The 23111-nt window shown below is 42.8% G+C and overlaps 1 protein-coding gene across 2 annotated transcripts in view; it reads left to right on the top strand.

The window, feature by feature from the left end:
- Positions 1-19455, top strand: part of BMPER (BMP binding endothelial regulator) — a 252603-nt gene extending 233148 nt beyond the window's left edge. For both annotated transcript variants that reach the window (XM_060108393.1, XM_060108394.1), the window contains 2 exons: positions 9167-9297; positions 19274-19455. In XM_060108393.1, the coding sequence (XP_059964376.1) occupies positions 9167-9297; positions 19274-19455 (313 nt within the window). The remainder of the gene's footprint in view (positions 1-9166; positions 9298-19273) is intronic.
- Positions 19456-23111: the final 3656 nt, after the last annotated feature.

The following is a 23111-nucleotide window of genomic DNA, read 5'->3' on the forward strand; positions in this document are numbered from 1 at the left end:
CCCACCCCCTCCCCACGCCGCGCAGGCACCCCGCGTAGGCGTTCATGATCAGGGATTTAGTCCACCAACCAGCCTTACGATTGTTTTACAGTGAGCATGACAGTGATGGATTGAACGTGTTTAAGAGAAAAGTTATTGATTTTCTGACAAGCAGCCATTTTTATGTTCTCTTTTATCAGCCAGCCTCCCCCGGAAAAGTGAAGGGTAAGAAGCAAATGCTGGAATAAGAATTACGGTTACTTGACGCTCTAACTCTTGGCCACTAGAGGGGGGTAGTGACCAGGCTTCCTCTCTCCTCTGATGAGTGTGAGACATCTATGCCCAAGCTGAAATAATGAGTGACAACTCAGCAAATGTCTGTTCATCAGCTTTTCCCTTCGTGGAGCCAGTGTTTCATACTCAAGCAAAGGTAGCTCATCTTTCCTAAGAGGAGTATTTCCAACCATGTTAGTGTGTATAGAGTCTTTGGCTTTGGCCCCTTTAAAGTCGTAGCGCCTGGGTGTGGGGCAAATAGAATGGTGCACCCACCTTCCCTGACCCTAAGACACAAGAAAACTTAACTATGGGCATAGGAATCATAGTTTCCACATATGATTTGATATATGGCCTTATCAAGGGAGAAAATATTTTAGGTTCCAGAACATGCATGATGGTCGTTCGGTCTCTGTTCAAAGCAAGTGTGAGGGACTCCTGTTAAAATTGGTGTCTATGGAAAATCATAAGCATTGCTACTCTTTCAAGGAGATCTCTGTGTCCACAGATACCTCTTATTCCACCAAAACAATCGCTGGCTTTAGAATGGTGTCCGAGGCTGATGCCCATTTCTGGAACTCCTACACAACATGCTAGTTTCTGCCGTGTAGGTCATGGCATTTGCCTCCTGGGGAGTGTTATGACGATCAAAGCAATCAATATTTTTCAGTGTCTGGAGAATGTAAAATAGGTGCAAATGTAGCGTCCCTAGGTTTTAGGTTGGAAGTACGTATAAGTAGGCCGTGTGTACACGACAGAAACAGAGTCCAGGCAATTAAAGGGGTTCCTGGTGAATAATTATCAAAATGGTTTGGTAGGTTATTTCCCTGTTATTTTGGTAGTTGGATTTGTATTCTTGTCACGGCAGAAAGAGAGCAGTTACATAGGGCAGGACCCTGAAGGCAAGAAGATGAAAACACACGGGGCTGAGTGGGGAGCTCAGGAAGATAGTGGAAGAGTCAGCATGGGCACCAGCACACTCACGGCGTCTGTGTGGCACCAGGTGTCACACCGAGGAGTTAAGGCTGGAGATGATGACGATTGGAATGCCTAAAAGAAAGAAATGCCTTAACAGTAGACCTGCCACGCTATTGTGTGAGGAACGAGGTCTTCAGGAGCAGCTCTGTGACTGCCTGTCAGGGACTTTTTGTTTTGCTTTTTAACATTGGAGTTTGAGGTCACATGACTGTCAAATCTCAGATCTGGTGACTTGGGCTTTTCCTCTGAAAACCTGTGCCCTTATAGTGTTGAGGAGAACTGAAGTAGCACTGCTGAGTTATGCTTGGAATTGTTTTCTTAGGTATAATGTGACATGGGTATGCCTTCTGACCGTGGCTATTACCTCTAGAGTAACTGGAAACTCTGGGCTTTTCCTGGGGCCCCTCTCTTTGCCTGGAATTTCCTTTTCTTCATTCTCTAACCAAACATGATTCCACAGATCTTTCAAGACCCAGTTCCTGCGTCTCTCCTACTCTGTGAAACCTCTGGACACCCTGCCCGCCCCTGTGAAATTAGTTGCTCTAGCTTCCCATTGCTCTAGCTGCCTGCCCGTTATAGTAGGCATTACCTCATTAAGAGTTTGGTTTTTAGTATCTGCACAATTTCCCCTTCTCGGTACGGTGCCTCTCTCTTCATCTCTGTGCCTCTCTCTGGAACAAACAGGGCTCAGTGAATTCATTCTTCACACTAAGGAGTGAGCTCAGGGTCTAACAAGTGTGTGTGTGTGTGTGTGTGTGTGTGTGTGGGTGTGTGTGTGTGTGTGTGTGTTTTGGTGGTGGTGAAACCTGGACTGCAGATAAATTTAGGATCCACAACCAGAGAAACAGCTGGCCTCCCAGAGTCTCCTGCCCTGTCTCCTAGGATAGAGTTCATGAAATGCACAAGCCCATCCAGAAATGCCTGACCTTGCTGTACTGGCCTGGCAACCCCAGGCCACCTGGAACCAATATTTAAGCCAATATTTGCTTTCGGTTATTCTCGCCCGTAGTTAAGCCACGGTAGTGCCAAACTGTGGCTAGCCCAGGAAGGGTCTGCAGCGGGCAGCAGGGACTCCCTACTGGCTGGCTCTGCAAGTTTGCCCCGCACTCTCATTGACAACTCAATAAAGCAATCTCAATAGTTCACAGTATTGAATCTTTGGGCCCTGTTTTTTAGGTCAGAGTGTGGTTTTTTGTGTGTGTGAAAGTGTAAGGGTGCCCATATACTGTAGTATTGAGGAGAACCGAGGTAGCCACTACTGAGTTACGTGTGGAGTTGTTTTCTTAGGTATAATGTGACATGGATACTGACCATGACTACTACCTCTGGTTACTTCCATGTAACTCAGGTTAGGGAGGTCAAGGCAGAGTTCAAGGGTTAAAGTATACGTGAAATTTTAAGTAGGCTCTTGGTAGCTAAACGCGCTCTGTCCATCTAACCAGGATTCTGTCTCACATAGCCTTTCCCATCGATTCTCAGGCACTCACAAGCCTGAGATGCCTTCACTTGCTTCTGTGAACTTGCCAGATATACGGAGCAAGGAAAGCCATAGGACCCCAGTGTGGTTTTCTAGTCATCTTCCGGTCTTGTTCTAGTGTTGCTCCTAGGAAAGCCGACCTCCAGATTAAACAACATAGCCCAGCCAAAGACCCTTCCTGGTGGCGGAGGGGAAAGCCGGAGCTCTGACTCTGGCTCCCAGATGGGGCTGGCTGCAGTCACTCCTGGCTTGCCCTTCTGTTTCCCCAGAAGCAGAGTGTGGAGAGTTCCCAGTGGTTCATATATCTGTCTTCAGAACTGTGTTTGGGTAGCAAAGTCATGAGCACTTGCTTCTGTCTGGCAGGGGTGGCCCTCATGCCAGAAAAAACAAAGGGAAAATCACTTGGTATGCTGTTGCTAAGAAGCGGAGAGGTGTTTGATGTTTTGATTTTAGCAGCATTGGAGGCTTGCCTTTTTAGTAACAGGAAGAGCTATAGGTTGTTCCTACAATATTGGATATGTGCTTTTCCGAAAATGTGTCATGAATGCAGAATTCTCTCATCAAATCCTTTTTTCCACCATTCATTAAATTAAAAAGAAATCCTCTGGGATACGGGAGAGGGGTGCAAAAAGTTCAACGACTTTTTGGAAAAAAAGTGAAAACGATGGCGGAAAGGTTCTTGTAGAAGCAGCTTTGTTCCTAGGTGGCCGTGGCCAGCAGCCCGCATGCCGTGGCCATGTTAGGCAGTGGCCAGCAAGTAGGGGCAAGGATGGATTCATGCCCTTCAGATGTCGGTGTCCAACTGTCTGACCCTGTGCAAGCTGTGTGAAGGTTATCAGGCCATTCTCTTCCACTTTTGATGATTCACTGATGTTTAATGATCTGTGTATGCAAGGCACAGTGCTTGGCTGGATGAGCGAGATACAGCCCTCCTCCTGAAACAGGGAAAGAGGTAATTAGGATTCAAAGGGTCTGCGCAAGAATAAAGGTGTGGAGGGGATAAGACCCAATAGGAAGGGGATAACTTTTCTTGGGCCAGTCAGGGAGCACCACGGAGGAATTTGAACTGTCTTAAAGGATAGACATCTGACTTTTCCAGTGGAAAAAACAAGGAGGCACATTCAAGGCAGGAACAGCAAGGCAGAAGGAAACCTGAGGGTTAATAAGACACTCATATGTGACTGGATAAAAGAATGAGTGGGGAAGAAAGAGGGATGATCTATATTGCTAGGGACCTTGACTTTTTTTTTTTTTTTTTTCTGTACGCGGGCCTCTCACTGTTGTGGCCTCTCCCGTTGCGGAGCACAGGCTCCGGACGCGCAGGCTCAGCGGCCATGGCTCACGGGCCCAGCCGCTCCGCGGCACGTGGGATCCTCCCACACCGGGGCACGAACCCGCGCCCCCTGCATTGGCAGGCGGACTCTCAACCACTGCGCCACCAGGGAAGCCCAAGGGACCTTGACTTTTTGAGGCCAAGAAATTTGAACTTTTTCTGTAGGTGCCCGGTAAGACATCAGGAGTGAACTTCATCTTAATCTCACTGCACCTATAAATCCCTCTGTGGAGGACAGGGATGGTTTTCCAACATACATGGAGCTGCATACTTGGTACCACCGTCCAGTACCAGTAGGACTTTCTGCAGTGATGGAACTGGTATAAGTGTCCAATATGGTGGCCACTAGCCGCATGTGGCCACTGAACACTTGAAATGTGGCTAGTGTGACTGAGGAACTGAGTTTTAAATCTTATTTAATCGTAGTTAACTTAAATTTCCATTTAAATAGCTTCATGTGGCTAGTGGCTACTCTCTTAGAGCTTTGCAGGAGGCAGTGGTTGTAACTTGAGGGAGGGAGAAGCGACGAGGAGGGCTCCCCTGCAGATAAATTGTGATAAGTTGTATTTCAGGGAGGGAAGGGACCACAGATGGGTTCTGATACTCGTACTCCGCTGGGTGCTATGAGAAAAGCCTTCAAAGGGTCTGAGTGACGCATGACACACGTACATAAAATGGTTAGAGAAGGAAGGCAGGTGGTGTGACAAAGTGCTGTCAAGCATAGCATCAGCTCCCTGGGACCCTGCAGTAGCTCTTGGCGTCCTCTTTCCATATCTCTGCACCATGCAGCTATGCAAACCCCACGGAGCAAGAGTCCTGCCTGCACCTCTCTGCTGTCAGGAAAGATGCCAAGTGCAGGGAGGGTAAATCAGAAAAGCATTTCTAGATACATGAACTAAAAGCTCCTGTGACAGAAAGTATGCTTTCAAGGGACTGCACAGGCCAGCGCTCTTTACCTGCAGAGCATTCCTGGTAAATCTTAATTGCAGTGCAACCTGTGTTTTCCCTCTGGAGCAATGGGTGGCTGTGTTTTCTGACCAAGAACTCAGCATCAAACAGAACATTACTGACAGAATAATGCCATGAAAGCAGAGAAGCCAACGCCATAAATCTCAGTAACTACTGAAAGTGATAACATTCTGCTACTGATTCTGTAAAATGAATATAAATGTAGATATCGGTGAATACTGACTAAGGAAGGGACCATAATCTTCCATTAACATATATAAATTCAACTCCACTGTGTCATAAATTAGATTTTCCTCATGCTGAATTATTAAGTGTGATAAACAGGAATTGAATGACAATAGTTTTGGCCCTCCCTGAAATTTGAAAGGCATACGAGGATGCTTTTATTTTCTCTTAATAAATTCCTTTGTAACCAGCAGAAGCATGCATAATTATTCTGTTATCCATTCCATCCGCCTGGATGTCAAGTTCACAGCATCAGTAGATCAATGATGTGGAAATCTGAGGACAACATAAAGTGAATCAAATCACAGCCTATGTCAGGAGGCCCCCGATCCACAGATTGGAAAGATTTTAGCTGGAGAAGTATTTAATAACTAAGATCTATAAACAGAAACTCGGTTTTTCTCCCATTCTTTATTTTCTCACTCTAGTTCCTAAATTTGGATTTAAATATTAATATGTCCTATGTCGTCCTTTTTGTTGTTTAAAAAATACACTGTGATTTTAATCTTTTTAGAAAGGTGATATGTGTTCATTGTAGAAAACATGGAGGAAAATAAAAAGAGCCACCACTCTGAGTTGACTGTTATGAATATTTGGGCATACCTATTTTCAGTTATTTTTGTTTTCTGTGTGTGACCACACAAGACTGAAACAGTTTTGCTCTTTTTCAGTTAATCTTTCCTGAATATTTCCTCGCATTTTAAAATATATTTCCTAAACATCATTGTAATAGCCATAGAATATTTCGTCATAGAGGTCACCTAAATGTATCTAACCAGGCCCCTACTGTAGCCAGTTTAGGTTATTTCTTTTTCTTTTTCTTTTCTTTTCTTTTTTTTTTTTTCATTTTAACAGCATTGTGATGAAACCCCTGTATATAAAGTCTTTGTCTACATGCGTTACTATTTCCTTAGATGTGGAATTTCCCTATCAAAGGATAAGAACATTTCTTAGGGCTACTTATAAGTATTGCCAAATTGCTTTCTAGAAAGATCTTCTAGTGGTGTTATGAATATAAGTGTCGAGATTAGAAAGACCTGAGTTCAGTCCTGGTTTTGCGGATCCGGGTCTGTCATCAGCCATGTGACCCTGGGCAACTTGTTAACATGTCCAAGCTTCAGTTTCCCTTTCTGTTAAGTGGGCTAGTAATACGACCTGCCTCATATCCAATTCTGTGTGGAGTAAATGTGGTAATTCATGTAAAAGCTGAGTAGAGCAAAGTGCTCAACATAAGAGCTAACAGTTTTACACTTTTCCAGCAGAGTATGCACTATTTCTCCATTCTCTCACAAACCCTGGGCACAATTTTGCATAAAAATTAACTTGACAAGTGAAAAAAGACATAGTTTTAACTTCTATGACAAAACACATCTTTCAAGCCTTTAGAAATATGTGACATATTTCAAGTCAAGGGCTGACTTTGACAAACGTCTTTCCCTCAAATGTTGTTTCTCATGAGTGGCAATAGAATAAGTAATAGAAGAAGCCCAAATCTTCCTTAGTTTTAAAGGGTAGCTATATAATTGATTGTGTCTGAGGGCCCAGAGCAGTCTGTCAGTGGGATAGAGTACGTGTATGTAGCAATTATTAAGTATGTGCTTAGAACATTTTCTCTCAACAGTCTCAGTGAATTGGATTTAGCTGTCCATAATTTATTTTGAATTGTATAAATAGCTTCATAAGACAACTGGAATAAATAAAGAGAAAAGAAGGAAAACATTGGCCAGCAATCCCTTCACGCAAACAAGTTAAATTCTGTTTGTTGACTGTCCACACAACTTTACAGAATTGCATTAGACATTCTTTCAAAGCAGAGGATGCATTTCCTCCTGTTGAGACCTTTTCCATACAAGTACCATCATTTTACCAGGCCCACGAGGTGCCATCCCAATTTTGTCATGTCAGTGGGAGCTGAGTACAAGGGCAAGAGACCCATACCCCTGTGCCAGGAAAGAGGGTGCTTGACAGATGTGAAGAAGTGGGCTTGCAGGGTAGGACTGGGACAGATGAAAATGTTGCTGTGAAGTCTGAACATGAATGTGACCAGTGTGGGTTAGTCTGAAATAAAAATCGAAACAACAAAGGAAATGATGTTGAGGAGGGTTCATACTCAGACATTTAGAGGCTGTTTTAAGGACGGGCTTTATTTGGCTTTTCTTGGAAGCCCGGAGGCTCCACATGAATTTAAAGACACAACATGTGTGTCTAATATTGGAAAGGCTTTGCTGGTGAACACAATTTCACAGGTTTTCTGTAATACAAGTGGAGAAGGTATTAAGAAATACAGCCTTGATTATTACAGAGAGAAGAGAGAGTAGTTTTTCTGTCCTGATTATTGTGTCTTAAGTACCAGGCATAAAATGATCTCTCATTGGATGAAATGGAAGCACTTTTGAGGCTTCAGATCCATTTCTCTTTTATTCCAGTTTAGTTCCCAGTTCCCAAGGCTGTGCCCTTGAGTGTTGAAATGTAATAACTTTGAGGGTACACGGTGAGTCTACTGATTCTTTAATATGGTTTCTGCCATTTAATTCTTGTTCAGAGCAGGCAGTGCACCAGCTCCACCCAGAGCTAGCAGGTTACTCTCTATAATCAGGTATGTACACGTCTCACACCAAGAGGAAATGCTCACATAGTAACATTGGATGACCGTGTCCTGATCACTTGTCAAGATCATTGGTGCTATTTGTAATCTTGAATATTTTTTTCTGCTTCCAGCCTTGACCTAGATTCTGTAAGGAAGAGGTTTTACTGAACAGGGTATGGAAAAAGTAAGGGTAGTCTAATTTTATCAGTCTTGAGCATCTTGCATAAAATGTTAAGTCAAAATTGTTAGACAGTAAACTTGCTGGAAGATGAAGACGAGGATGGTGGTATGCTATGACAAAAAGAGCACTAGTCTCGGGAGGCGTAATTTAGTTCACTCTTTTGTCACTTATTAATGTGACTTTGGGCCTATCTGTTCATTTGTAAAATGAAGTTTTCATTTATAAAACAGGGACCGTGCTACATCCTATTTAGCACTCAGTGACAGACTGCATGTGAAAGTCCTTTGTAAACTGTAATATCATATTCCAGTGTGAGGTTGTTATGCCTCCGAGGTCAGCATGTTTGAAAATGTATTAGTCTGTATTTAAAACACATTTCAGTTCTCTTTACGTCCTGGCCCATCATTTCCATATTTAAACTTAAGCAACAAAGACCTTGGCTCAGTCGCCTTTATCTTTCAGTCTAATTAGGGGCCTGATAGTTTTGCTTTGTTTGGAATTTGTCACCCCATGTTCTAAAGAACGAGGTTCAGTGTGTTTCTCAAAAGACTAAGATTCTAAGATATTGCAAAATTGAATCCTAATTGTTTGTCTTCAGAAAGCCATGAGATTTTATGCTTTCATCAAGTTGGTCACTATTTGGGTTATATTGTAATAGAACCTGTTATTCATATATCAGAGCTATTCACAAAATGGCAGCACCTTGAATAGGGACTATATTCTAAGAGCTGCCTTCCCAACGTGGTAACCAATAGGCATATGTGATTGTTTGCCAACTAAATTAATTAAAATTAAGCCAAATAAAAAATTCGGTTTTTCAGTCACACTGGATACATTCCAAGTGCTCAATAGCTAGATAGGATTAGTGGCTACTACTTTGGACAGTGGAGACTATAGACTATTTCCATCATTACGGAAAGTTCTATTGGCCGGTCCTGCTCTAAAAGAAAGGGAACTTGATGTCACATTATTCAGAGGTGTCCAGTAAGGTTTCATACAGAATTTTTATATCATTTTTAGGTTTCCAACCTAAAATAGCAACCTTTAATGTCCAATCAAGTGTTGACATCCACCCACCCACCACCCCTTTTCTCCAAGCTGCATTTAGGACATTTGATAATTTGATATTTTTGAATGTTCATTTCTTTTTATTGGGTCCCTTAGGTCCTGCGTGACAGATATGTGTGAATGTCCAGCCCATAAAAACTGTTACTGCGAGTCATTCCTGGCTTATACCCGCGCCTGCCAGAGAGAGGGCATCAGCGTCCACTGGGAGCCTCAGCAGAATTGTGCAGGTGAGAAGTTCCCAGCCGATCCAAACATCAGAAACTCACTCCAGTGCCCAGGATAGCAATAGAAGAGACTTGATGATGTGAATGGTCACACCCTCCCTTGGCCAGAGGGAAATCTTATCAGTGGCCCAGCTGGATTTCAACTTGATAAAACACAGGGGCTTCCCACTGGGCAGGATAGAAAGCACTTAAGAGAAATGCTTTGTGACAAGCACATTTGAACAATTTAAGGATTTCCACTGTTGCAAAATCCTCCTAACCTCAAGCTACCAGCAGGATGTGCTTAGCACGTGGACAGTCACAGCTGTGGTTTAGGTTATGTGTGGAGCAAAGGAGATTCGGGACAATTACAGTCATTTAAGGTCTTCAGGATAAGTGTGATTGTTTTTTTTTTTGAAAGAGAGAGAGAAATGGCTATACAAACACTAGAACATTCTTTTCCTTCTGAGAGACAGATTGCTGTAATAGTCGTTCTAGCTCTTTGATCTCAGGCAAGTGAATTAGCTTATTTGATATCTGTAAAATGGACTTCTTTGTTCATCCCAGAAATGTTTCTTACAAAGTGGCTAAGTACTAGGCATTGAACAAAGCACTGTGGGCACTTTGGTGACCGTAAGAGACGAGGTGAGGCCCCTGTCACTGAGGTGCTGGCAGCCCAGTGGGAGAGCCAGACAAAAATAGTAAGTCGAGCATGGTAGAGACTTGCTAAGTGTGGTAAGGGTGATGAGGGGGCAAATAGGGCAGAGCAAGAGAAAACAAATGGGGAGGGAGTCGGTGGCTACTTAGATGGAGAAGAGGGAGCGCGTCTCTGTGGGGATGATGTTCCAGCCGAGCATTGAAGGATCCAAGGGACTCAGGGCAAGAGATCCATGCAGAGGAAACATATTTGAATAAGATAGCCACTCTCAAACTGGAAGGGAGTCAGTGTGGGGGGCAGGGGAAAGGGGGGCACAAGATGAGAGTGGAGTTGAAACCAGAGCCGGATTGCAGGACTCTGCAAGTCTTGGGAAGGAGTCTAGCTTTTATTCCAAGAAGAATGGAAGCCACTGACGGGCTTTAAGCAACCCTCCTTCTGCTTTTGAAAGATCGCCCTGTGTAGAGGCTGCTGTGTAGAGAATACATTGAATAGGGCAAGATTGAAGGCAAGAGGCCATTGCAGTCTTTGGGGTGACAGAGTGATGGTGGCTTGGATTAAGATGGAGGCAGTGTGTGGAGGAAGAAGAGAGATTTTAGAAATATTTTGGAAATGTACAATAACCTCTACTCTGCAGAGTTATAAGCATTAGTGATACATACGTGAAACATCTTAGGAGGGTGCTCAACTCATAGAAGATACTCAGTCAGTAGTAACTGCTGCTCTTATTTAGACCTGAAGATGAGATGACTAAATGTTTGTCTTTTACTGCAAGGGTTGGCAAACGCTTTTCTGCAAAGGACCAGATTTTCCTGGTAGGGAGAGACTGGGGTTTGCAATAGTCTACAGAAATCCTAGAAACCTTAGCTCTGCTATTAGAAAAGAAGGCAGTTCATGGCGCTGCTAACTCTAGAGGGTCTACACTGGTGGAGGACAGGAGCTTTCATCCGGTTGGAAGAGGGCTCAAGAATTGCCTTTGTCTGTATTTTCAGTGCATGGACATCGTGTTCACTTAGACAGTGGGTCTCAGTCTGGCTGGACATTGGAGTCACTCTGGGAGTTTAAAAGATAAACCAGAAAACTATGCCCGGGCCCCTTGCCGAGATATCCTACTTTAATTGGCCTTGTGCATCATTTGAAACCTCTCAGGAGATTCTGACCTGCAGCCAGAGTTGAAACCGCCATTAATTTGTATGCTTGTTTGGGTGGTTCTGGGGGAGTAGGACAAGGAGCGTTTTGGGGGTCACTAAAGCTTCCTCAAGCCACCCCTTGACGCAGTCACTAATCCATGTCCTTAAAAAGCTCTCAGACCCTTTTATCTACTTGTGAACTTCCCTTTTGGTTTTGCTCTCTCCTCTGCAAGCCCAAGTCCAATCTTTATGTCTGAATTCCCTTTCCACAGCAAGAGTGCCTCTCTATCATTGCTGTCTTCCCAGAGGAGGATTGAGTTGATAAAAATAACTCATATTAAGGTATGGCTGAGGCTCCTGAAAGGTGAGACTAACTGGCTTACCTCCCACCTAGTGCCTCAGTGTGGGGTAGTATAGGAAGGGCAGGGTTTTGAGAGACAGGGCCCTTGCACCACACCTTGAATATGCCCGTCTCCTTTTCTCTGCTTTGAAATGAATAAAATGTATGGACTCAAGCCCCAGCCATTCATGCTGGTGTAATGTGGGGCTCAGCAGAACTTTATTAATTTTATTAGGTATGGTGCCGTGATGAGGATCATATCAGATACAGAACATGTGAAGCCTCTCTTCCTGATGCCAGGCTGTATTTAACACCAGTTCAGTGCACCCAATGCATTTGAGGACTGCACTTTCCCCCCTGCAGGATCCTGAGTTCAGGGACTGATTCTCAGCAGCTAAAATTACTTTTCTAATGGAAAAGGAATACGGCTTCTGAAAGGTTCCATTTACCACTTAAAATTAGCAGAACCATCTGAGTGAAGTATACCTCTGTCAATGTTTGATTGCAGGGGAACCTTTTATACACACACACACACTCACACTGAACTTCCACAAATTGATAGTTGGTATTTACGGAGATATGCAGCATCTCTCAGTAGATTCATTTCTGAGTCATCTGGAATATTGAAGACTATAAGAATACTCTTTACTAATTTTTAGTTCCCAGATCTTTTGACTTAGGACAGCACTTAAGGCCACTTAATACTGAGAAGAGAAATTTTCCAGGGTAAAAGGCTTGGAAGTTGAACAAATAAGAAACCAGCCAGGCAAGAAACTCTGAATGAACAAGTGACATCTCCCAGGCTAGGTTGGAGTTTAGCACTAGCATGACATAGGAAGTGTATGCCCCCTAGCTGTGGCAAGGAGGGCTAATGAAACTCTGGTTTAGTGCAGGGGTTACTAAATACAATACAATGTGCAGAGGGCTGTTGTGAAGGTCTCTAGAAGTTTCATTAACAACCATTTATATTAATGTGTACTATTTTCTAAGCACCTCCTTTGCCCCAAGGACTATACTAGAACTTTGTGTTACATTTTATCTTATTTAATCCCCACTCTCATCTATATGTTAACATTCTGTTACCCACATTTTACTGTAAAGGACATTAAGGCTTAGAATATTTCAGTAATTTTCTAAAAATCACAGAGGTGGAAACTAAGAAAGCTAGGAATCAAACCTAGGTCAATTAGCATTATAGCCACTGTTCTTAATTATTATGAGAACACAAATAAGCAAGTGCACTGTAGAAAAATATATATACCTATGAATATATATTTATGTGAGCATCCACTAATTTATGGAAATATTTGTTCTGTAGATCTTTCCAATTTCTATTCACTTGTTCCTTATCATTGATACTTGGTACATTCTGACTCTGTAACTTTGCTATGACCTTGCTCCTGCATCTTACTTTGCCATCCTTAGTAGATTTTCTGCCAACCTCCCTGTAGGTGCCACTACTAATTGTCACTGCACTTTGAGGAATACATTTTCTAAGTGGGCAAGGGGCTGGGATATTCAGAGTGGTGTGTGTGTTCCGGCAGCACATGAGATAGTCTGCTGGGTTCTGTGAGCAGTTTCCTCCTTGTTTTATTCTACAAACTCCAGGTGATTCTGGCCTCTGCCCTGCAGCAACTCTGCTATACTTATACACACTCATCTTTCCCTTGGCTGACTGGGAAGGGATCCTGTAAAGGATTAGGAGGTAAGGTCAGCACTGTGACCTTCAGCACAGTAGGGGCACATGGGGACAGTGAGTTCCAGAGGGCATAGATCTACACTTATTGAACATATTGATAAAGTCAGCATGTGGTGCCTTTATGGAGTCCCACAGAAAGTAACGTGTAATGGTCCTTGCACGCATTACAGAGTAGCTGCTTATGTGCCCCTTTGAGAATAAATACCTGATAACCCTAACCATTTTGGTAGTTTCCTGGTTTTTAAAAAATGTATTTGATCAAATGAAGCCTTTTCAAATGCCCCTGTGCAAATCATTTATGTTGTAAAAAGGTATTGTTTGCCTTTTATAAGTTTGAAAAGGTAATAGAGGGTAATAAAACAAGGTCCAAGTCAGGATTAACTTTCTAGGATCTTCTAAAAGTTGTGCCAGTTTGAAGGCAAATTTAATCATGTCATCCCCCCATTTAAAACCTTTGCAAGATTCCTCTTCCTCAAGGCTTACAGCCCCTGCCTACTTCTCTGCCTCTGTCTCCTCCCACTCTCCCACTCAAATCCCATGCTCCCTTCCTCCAACAAAGCAAGGATCCTCCCATTTCTGATTGGGTCATGGCTGCTTGTTGTTGCTGACACCCCCTTACCCCTTACCCCGCACCCCGACCTTGGCTCTCAGTGCTGTCTCTGCCTGGGAAACTCTTCCTGCCATTGTCTGACTGACAATGTTGACTCGCCTTTTAAGATCTAAGTGGGATCTATTCTCTGAAGTCTTCCTGGATCCCTACCCAACCCTCCACATCGAGTTGATGTCTCTCTTATTCCTCCACTGTTCTTTGTTCTCACTGTCTAACGTGTACATCTTGCACTTAATTAACAATCTGTTTATGTGTCCTCTTCACCTATTTGGTTGTAAGGCTCCAGGCTCCTGAGACTGAAGGTCAGAGATGATATCTGATTCACATTGGATTCCCTGGCCTAAGAGAATGCCTGCCACATAGTAGATACTCCGTAGATGTTTGTTGACTTAATTTGAATTGAATGGAGATGATGAAAAAGATCCTTTTTTTTTTCTAGTAGTTCTTCATTTTCAACCTTCTAATTTCTACCTGTAGATGGTGAGGGAAATCTCAGTGTTCAGTAGTCAAAGGTAAGATGTCACAGAGGAGCAGTAGAAAATTAAGTGGTGGAATTAGAAGAAAGAATTGAGAGGTCAGAGAGAGGAAAAGACATGGGAGAATGCGTGTCTGCAGGAGAGGAGGGAAAAGGAAGAACATGGGTGGGAGAGAGGAAATTCTGCCGAGTTTTCATACTAGAAGGGATCTTTGCAAGATCTGAAAGGGAGCAAAGTATCTGGAGGGAAAAGTGAGTTGAAAGAGGCATTCTGGAAGCAGCAGAGTGGAAAATGAACTTAAGGCCAGCCAAATGTAATCCAGCTTGGGAACCGGGATGATGGATTGAACATTATTAAGATGAAATCATCATCCAACAGGCACAGGCATTTATTAAGCTGCTCCTCTGTGCCTGGCCCTTTGCCAGAACTTTGCATCAGAGAAGACAAGGACTCTGCCCTCAGGGGTCCCAGACTCAGTGGTTCATTCTGTTCAACCAGGGGTGCTTGTTGTAGTGACCCCTGGAACCTTTAAAATCTACAGCTACCCAAGGCTCCACTGTAGACACAGAGCAAAAATCTTTAGGGAAGGGGCTGAGGAATATGTATCTTTTAAAAGATCCTCAGGAGACTCTTGTGAGCATCTCCGATTAAGAACTACAGCTGCACAGTAATTGGGGGATTAAGACAAGTAAACATAACTATAATGTGAAAAGTGCTGTTGGATGAAGAAGAGGGAAGGGTATCCTGGGGGAGATCCAGGTAGCTACTTGAAGGAGGTGACGTTTGAATTAAGATTTGGAAAATGATTGGTTTGGGAAGAGAATCCAAACAGATGATAATCAATTTCAGAGCTTTTGGACTAGAAATTAGAGCTAATACTGTAGTAACTGATGAAGAGAGAAAGAGAGGGAAGGGAAGAGAGAGGAAGAGAAGGAAAGGGAAGAGAAGAGAAGAGAATGTCAGGGGAAGAGTCTTGGAGGCAATTTGAACATTTAGTGCCAGGGAGCAGCCACATAAGCCCAAGAGAGAGAAGGTGTTTGCAAAAAGTTAGCAGAAGAACCTAGAAATTTCAGTGTCATAAGATAAAATGGACAAAAAGACTAAATGTTTTGTGGTGAGATCATGTGAGAATGGGGACTGCCTCTATGTCCGTGGATATGGTCATTGTGAAAAACGTCGGCGGAAACTGCTTCAGTAAAATGGTGGGTGAGGAAGGTAGGTCACCAATGGTAATTCATGGCACAGGAAGTGGATAAAATGACTGTGAACTTTTCTGTGAAGTCTGGAGGTAAGAAGTCTGATAGGTGAGGGAATATTTTGCTAAAGATTAGTGTTGACCTGAAAACGTTTCCAATATTTACAGGATGGAGCCAATAGAGACAGAGGAGATTAACGTGCGTGGAAAAGGACAAATAATAGAGCACGTTCCTGGAAGAGACGGGTCAGAAAGCAGAAATGGCAAATGGAGGCTGGGTGCCGATGAGGAGAGGCAGTAGGGAGGTGGGTTACGGTGCTCCTGCACATGTCCTGAGTCATCAGTAGAGAGGATGAGTGCGCTGAGACTGGGAAGAGCTCCAGTAGAGCTTTAGGTGGAGGAAGATGGGGAACAGCAGGAGCTTCCATTATGCACCTACTTCCACTTTGGCAATATTCGTTGCCCTCTTCTTTGCTGAAAAGGCGTGAGTCTCTACAGTGACCGAAGCATGAATGTGAGGGTTGTTTACAGGACCAGTTCTCAAACTTGACTGCCCATTAAAAGTAACTGTGCTGGGGAGTATTTTTTAAATTATTTTTAGTTACTGATAACCTGGTTCTACCTTCAGAGGTTCTAATTTAATTGGTCTGGGGTGGGAGTCCAGGCATTAGGAAGTTCTCTGTCGACCCTGATTTCCAGCTTTGAACACCACTGATCCATAAAAATAGAACAACACATGGATACAATTATTTGTTGTGAATATGATATTTGGCTAGGGTGTTTCCAAATTATGAGGCATGTCCAATGTATAGCATATTCTGTTAATCACTGAAAAGAGAAAAAGAGAACTTGGAAGGGATCCGTGAAACGTCAAGATTATCAGAAATGCATAAGTTAAGAGATTTAAAGAAGAAGAATTAAGTTGATCCACCCACTCATTCATCCATCTATCAATGCATCAATCACACAGCAGCTCTCTGAGTCCCTTGTGCATGTTAAACACCACACTACCACTGAAAATAAACAAAATGGCCCTTCCCTCAAGTAGCCTAGATTTAGTTGGAGAAAGAGGGGACAAGGAAATGGATGATTATAATTTCATGTTGCAAATGCAGGGATAGAGGTGGGTGCCAGGTGCTCTGAGTATACAGTCAAGGGACATCCTATCCAGACAAGAGAGGCAGGAGAAAAGGTTGGGAACTGAGTCTAAAAGAGGGGAAGATAGGGTGAATGGTGGTGACATTCACCGAGCTGGACAGTGGCACTAGGTCAAGGCAGAGGGCAGGGTCTTCAGGCTTGGCTTGGCTGCAGGAGGTTCCTAGCGGCCTAAGGAATAGAATGAAATTATGAGAAGCCGAAACAACATACTAGAGTTACATGGTAGAGGTAACGTTAGGGAAAGTAGCCTTAAAGAATAGTAGTAAATTTTTACTTATCCACTGTGTCAGTTAGGATCCAGGCGGAAAACAAGTGGCACATGCGGTTTACTTAATTGAAGTAAGTTTCATAGATGGACTACTTTAAAATGGATAAGTAGCATGTTGGGAAATAAGGAAAAGTCCAGTGCCCTGGAAACGAACTGTTTTTACTCACAATAAGTTGACACCACATGTGTGGGGTTTTTGTTTTTTTCCTCACACCAACCAATTCTCCAACACTCTGGACACCAACTGGGTGTCCTAAAATTCCATTCAATTTTGAGACTAACTGCCCAGAGTTAGCATCGGCCTCCACAGGTTTAAGGGCTCAGTCCCACAGGACGCCTCACTTCAGACGCCAGCTGCAAGTACTGAGTCCCTAGGTTACCCTCACTTCTGCTCCACTTGGCTACAAAGTCGGGGGAGAGATGTGTTCTCACAACCCCCTCCCCTCTCAGGCTTAATAATTTACTAGGATTGCTCACAGAGCTCTGGAAGACACTTATTTGCTCTTACTGGTTTATTATAAAGGATACAAATGAACAGCCAGATGAAGAGGTTCAGAGAGTAAAGTCTAGAAGGGTCCCAGTGCACAGGAGCTTCTGTCCCAGTGGAGTGAGGACACCATAATCCCAGCACCTAAATGTGTCTGCCAGTTACAAAGTTTTCTGAACCTGTCCGTTAGTCATTTAGGGCTTTGTATGGAAATTTCCCTATGTAGGCATGATTGATTAAATCACTGGCTGAAAGTGATTAACTCAGTATCCAATCCCTCTCCCCATCCCTGGGAAATGGGGCCGAAAGTTCCAACCCCTCTAATCATGCCTTGGTCTTTTTGGTAACCAACCCCCATCCTGAAGCTATCTAGGGACCCTAGGCAGACAGTCCTTACCAGCATACAAAAGACACTCATCACTCTGGAGATTTCCAAGCGTTCTAGGAGCTGTGTGTCAGCAACTGTAGACAATGGCAAGTGCAGCTGGAGGCTGGATTGTTATTGTTTTTCAAGAGGATTCTTCTAAATCAGCGGTCCCCTGCCTTTTGGGCACCAGGGACTGGTTTTGTGGAATACAATATTTCCATGGACTGGGGTGGGGAGGGGGTATGGTTTGGGGATGATTCAAGCACATTACATTTATTGTGCACTTTCTTTCTATTATTATTACATTGTAATATATAATGAAATAATTATACAACTCACCATAATGCAGAATCAGTGGGAGCCCTGAGCTTGTTTTCACTTGCCACTCACTGATAGGGTTTTGATATGAGTCTGCAAGCAATTGATTGATTATGGTCTCCATGCAGTCAACCCTCTCTGCTAATGATAATCTGTGTTTGCAGCCGCTCCCCAGCGCTAGCATCAGCGCCTCAGCTCCACCTCACATCATCAGGCACTAGATTCTCATAAGGAGCGCGCAACCTCGATCCCTCGCATGTGCAGTTCACAGTAGGGTTCGTGCTCCTTTGAGAATCTAATTTCACCACTGATCTGACAGGAGGCGGAGCTCAGGCAGTAATTCGAGTGCTGGGGAGCGGCTGTGAATACAGATGAAGCTTCGCTCACTTGCCCGCCGCTCACCTCCTGCTGTGCGGCCTGGTTCCCTGTTCTAAATCCCTGCATGTATCAACATGCCTACTCCTGAGAATGAGGGGTGGCGCCTTTGATTGTCATTGGAAGTAACTCAGATGGAAAAGTCCACGTGTCATAAAACTTCCAGAACGTTGGCAGTGTTTTTTTCTGACAACTGTATTCATGAATTTCAGGAAGTCTCAGAATATTGTCAAAATCATTTCAGCTCCAAGTTAACAAAGATAGTGACTTGCTATGATTTGGCTACATCATCATTTTTACGTTCTCTGACCAGCCAGCCAGCTACTTCCCTCTCCCCAGTCACACATCTAATTTTTCTCCATTGGTCCCTACCTGACTCTTGCTCAATTTGTCTCAAATTGATTAATTCAACACATGATCACTAGATTTAAATACGTCACTCATTTCCAATACCCTTGGCAGGTTTCTTCCCTGTATGTGTAATTCTGTATATTTGAATATCGAGGTGGTTGCAGAAATTATTTCTATTCATCGCAGCTCAATAGCTGGAAGAACTATTTGGAGTTAACTTTTCATACTATTCTCAGTACCTAAATAACCTATAGATTTCCTTGTAGCTTGACTAATGTATAGTTTGTCCAATCTGGGAATAAAGCTTTTTCATTTTATTTTATTTTGAAGTTTGCTGGCCCAGCAGGTGGATCTTTGATGTTGTTTTTCTAGGTGCAGGTGGTTCCTAGAGTGTTTGGGCAGTGTTGGGTGTTTGTTATTCTTTTGTTAGGATGCAGAGTTGCACCTGTGCTGTGGGGAGACCAGTGCCATGAGTGACGTGAGCCTTCGGGAATGGCATGGGGCTGAGGGTGAATTAACCTGGCTCTAATGGTTTCCCCACATCTCACCTACGTCACGTCCTCTTTTTCAGCCACCCAGTGTAAGCACGGTGCCGTGTATGATACCTGTGGCCCGGGATGTGCCAAGACCTGTGACAACTGGAATGAGATCGGTCCCTGCAATAAGCCGTGTGTTGCTGGTTGTCACTGTCCAGCAAACTTGGTCCTTCACAAAGGAAGGTGCATCAAGCCAGTCCTTTGTCCTCAGCGGTGACCTTTGTTCCGCTCCTTCAGACTTTGAACCTGGTGTTCTTGACACTGAAGTGGAAGAGCCAATGAAAGACTGCGATATTTGTGTGCTGATTCTGCAAATACACACACAGAGTATATATGTGTACATATATAGATATATAGATATATTCAGAAACACTTCATCATTTATATAAACTATAGGTGGATTATTATATGTATATTTTTTGCTATAAGACATGTATTGTTTCCAGGATCCTAATCTGTAAGCCATTGAATACATTGTATAAATAAACCAGGTGTTTTTAATTTAATAAGGCAGCATGCAGACATATTGGATGGCTTTACCATCACATACATTTGTCATTTTTAAGAAGTTTTCTAAGAAATCTAAATTGCCTACCTGAATTAATTTTTGATTTGAATAGGATTTGCAGTTGAATGGGAAGTGTGTTTTTCTGGAGAATGGCAGATTTATCTAGGGGCATTTCATGCTTCCAAAGAAAGGAAGGTATGCCTGAGAAATATGGCTAGTGATTGGCGACAGGCTCTAATGGTGCACGGAAAGCAAGGGGTAGGCTGTTAGACTTTATTGGGTCATGGTCTGATGATATTATTTCCAAAACTGATTGGCTGGTTGCCAAGAAATATATATTTGTCACTAGAGCATAACCAAAGAATCAAATAATTTCTTGCCATCTTTGCATATTCCTTGAGTCTCCTAATTTTACATGTGTGTATGATGGATATGTCCACCTCTGTGTCCCACACTGAGATGTTGGCGTGTCTGGATGACTTGTTAGTTTTATTGAGGATGAGCAGGTATTTGAAGAAACTGTTGCACAACATATGACAAAATATCCATTTCTCTGAATCTCACAGCAATTTAGGATGAGCAAATCCAATGAGTTAAAGTAAGCTATCTCCATTTTGTGACTCTTCCATGTATGAAATGAAAGCCTTTATTTCTAGAGGATTCCTAGACCAACACTCTTTGGCAACAGCGAATTTGTCCTAAGTATTAGACAGAAAGAAAGGCTTTACTGATCGGTTGATTTAATATCAGTACAAAGAATGGTCTACGTGCTTGCTCTTACTGCTGGTCACCATGTGATTTTCCTGACTTTGGTTTTCAGTTGAATAAGTGAACATGTCAACAAAACAAAACCCACTGATGTCTAAAAATAAAATGTTCTGCATTGTAGTAAATAAAGGGCTTAAGATTTAAAACAACGCATTTTCTATTTCAAGATGTGTTATACTTTACAAATAAGCTATGGCAAATTCAGGTTCATCCATTTTTAACAGCTTCATTTAGATATATTTTATATACCCTGCAATAACTCATTTTTATAAGAGTGTTATTAGTAGATAATAGCAAACCTCCGAAGTTTTGACAGTCAGCATAGTGCCATTGCTTGTTAAGACATTGTGTTCCTGTTACATATATTCATGACAGCTAAAGGATTAGTTTGGATTTTTTACTGGGGCATCTCCAGCTGTTTGAGAATATTGAATAAGTCACACAGTGTAACAGTGATTGTCTGGGACACCAGGGAATGTGGTTGTCATTGTTGTGCTTGGGCCATAACCAACCTCAGTATCTGGGACCCAAGGTAGCCAGTGCTTCAGTGCTGCACTTGGAAAAGGGGCTTTGATGTAGGAGACTTGGGCTCCAGGTGTGGTTTGTGACCTTGTCCACAACTGTTTAAGCATTTGGGGCCATAATTTGTTTCTCTGCAACACAAAGAGGCTTTGTAGTATATGGGCAGGGTTGAGGATCAGGAGACCTAAACACTCCGCCACTAGTGAGATTACTTGCACAGTAACCTGAGACGCAGTGTGCAAACCCTTTTACACTCCTAGTTTTTGCTTTTTGAAACCTTCTGGAAATTTATTTCCAAATACTTTCAGTCTGCGGTTGGTAGAACCCGTGCAGATACGCAGGGCCGACTGTAGATCGTGCTCAGTAAAAGCAAGTTCTTTTTCCTCTCCCTGTGAAAATAAGAATGCTTTGAAAGTCCTAAACTAAAAGTTTTGCACTAGGAGGAAAAATGAATTGTTGACATTTACAATATGGCAATTTTTGTTAAAAGGGTGGCACACTGAGAATTACCAATTCTTCAGGTGAAAAGCCACCCCTTTAAACTCGCTGTTTTCCTGAGTATCTGACTGTAATAGGGAAGAACAAATCTCACCCCCTATTGGATCCATTTCTTTTCCTTTAACCTTTGTATTCTATTGCTTTTGCTGCAAGTTAAGAATGTTGCCTCTAGCCTGAAATATACAGGATACTCCATTCTCAAAGCTCTGACCTTTCAAGGTATAACGCTTTTCCATTCATACAGAGATAAAAACTTGCAGAACAGAGAATAACATTTGTCTTGTTGAAGGTTTATAGGAACATTGTAAACCTATGTGACAGCTGCAATAACAAAGGATTCTGACACCAAGAAGTTTACACCAACCAACCATACCCCCTCCCCTTTTAGTATAAAAGAAGCCTGAATTCTAACTAGGGTAAGATGGTTCTTTGGGACCCTGGTCCACCATCTTCTTGGTCTGCAGGCTTTCTGAATAAGGTCGGTATTCCTTTGCCCCAGCAACTCATCTCTTGATTTATTGGCCTGTCATGTGGTGAGCAGTACAAGCTTGGACTTGGTGACATGACTACTAGCCTGTAAAAGGGCACCTCCCCTCAAATTGAGAAAGACCAGTGGTTGTCTCTTTCCCCAGCTTTTGTTGAACATAAAAAAACCATTTTGACTGGAAAACTCTTTCTTACTATGAAATATTTCAGACACACAAGAAGGTATAGAGAATAATGTTGTAAACGCCCATGAATACATTACCCTAATTAAGAAAAGTAACTGGTAGGTCGTTGATACATTTTTCTTGCATAAATCAAATCACATCAATCTCATGGTTGCAATAGCTGCATGTGGAGTTTTTCCTTGCTGGGTTTCTGTTCACTTTGCTACTGTCTGTCACTCAAACTCATCTGTATCTGACAAGTATCAAGGATGTGAGTCTGAATGCTCTTGGTGTGGGAGAAAGAGATGCCTTAGGGGACAGGCACCAAGATATTTTAATTAGCCATCTTCTGCAAACATAACCCTCAGGAGCAAGCAAAAAAATGTCTCATTCTAAAGTCTGAAGTATCAATATGAGCCTTTTAAGAACTCAGGATTTTAAATTTGAAAAATGACAAGGTTCAAGTGGTCCAGGATGAATAATGGGGGGAGAAGAACTAATACTGGTGATTATGTTGACCCTGAATTAAGAACCCAGACATTTAGTCCTTTAAGGGGAGCTTTGGGGCTTTAGAGCTATGTTGTTACACACAATCAAATGATGAACACTTGCATGAGATCCATCTTTACTGTGTTTCTTTTCAGGTTAATTTTGAGCAAGCCAGCTTTGAAAACATTAATGTGGGAAATCTGCATGTAGAGATGCGCCTGAATTATAGGATAATTCAGAGTGTGACTGGCTAAGGAAAGGGGGAAGGGTGTTCCAGGTAGAGGGAGAGCAAAGTACTGAGGCAGCCAGCAGCTCTCTACTGTGGCTGCACCACAAGCAGCGTGGCCTGAGGGGAAGGGTAAGCACCTGTGTGGAGTGTCCCATGGTCATGCTAAGGAGCCTGGGTTTCATCTTCAGGGCAGTGCTTCCCAAAGTTTT

Source organism: Mesoplodon densirostris, chromosome 9, assembly GCF_025265405.1.
Source record: "Mesoplodon densirostris isolate mMesDen1 chromosome 9, mMesDen1 primary haplotype, whole genome shotgun sequence".
In the NCBI taxonomy this organism is placed as follows: domain Eukaryota; kingdom Metazoa; phylum Chordata; class Mammalia; order Artiodactyla; family Ziphiidae; genus Mesoplodon; species Mesoplodon densirostris.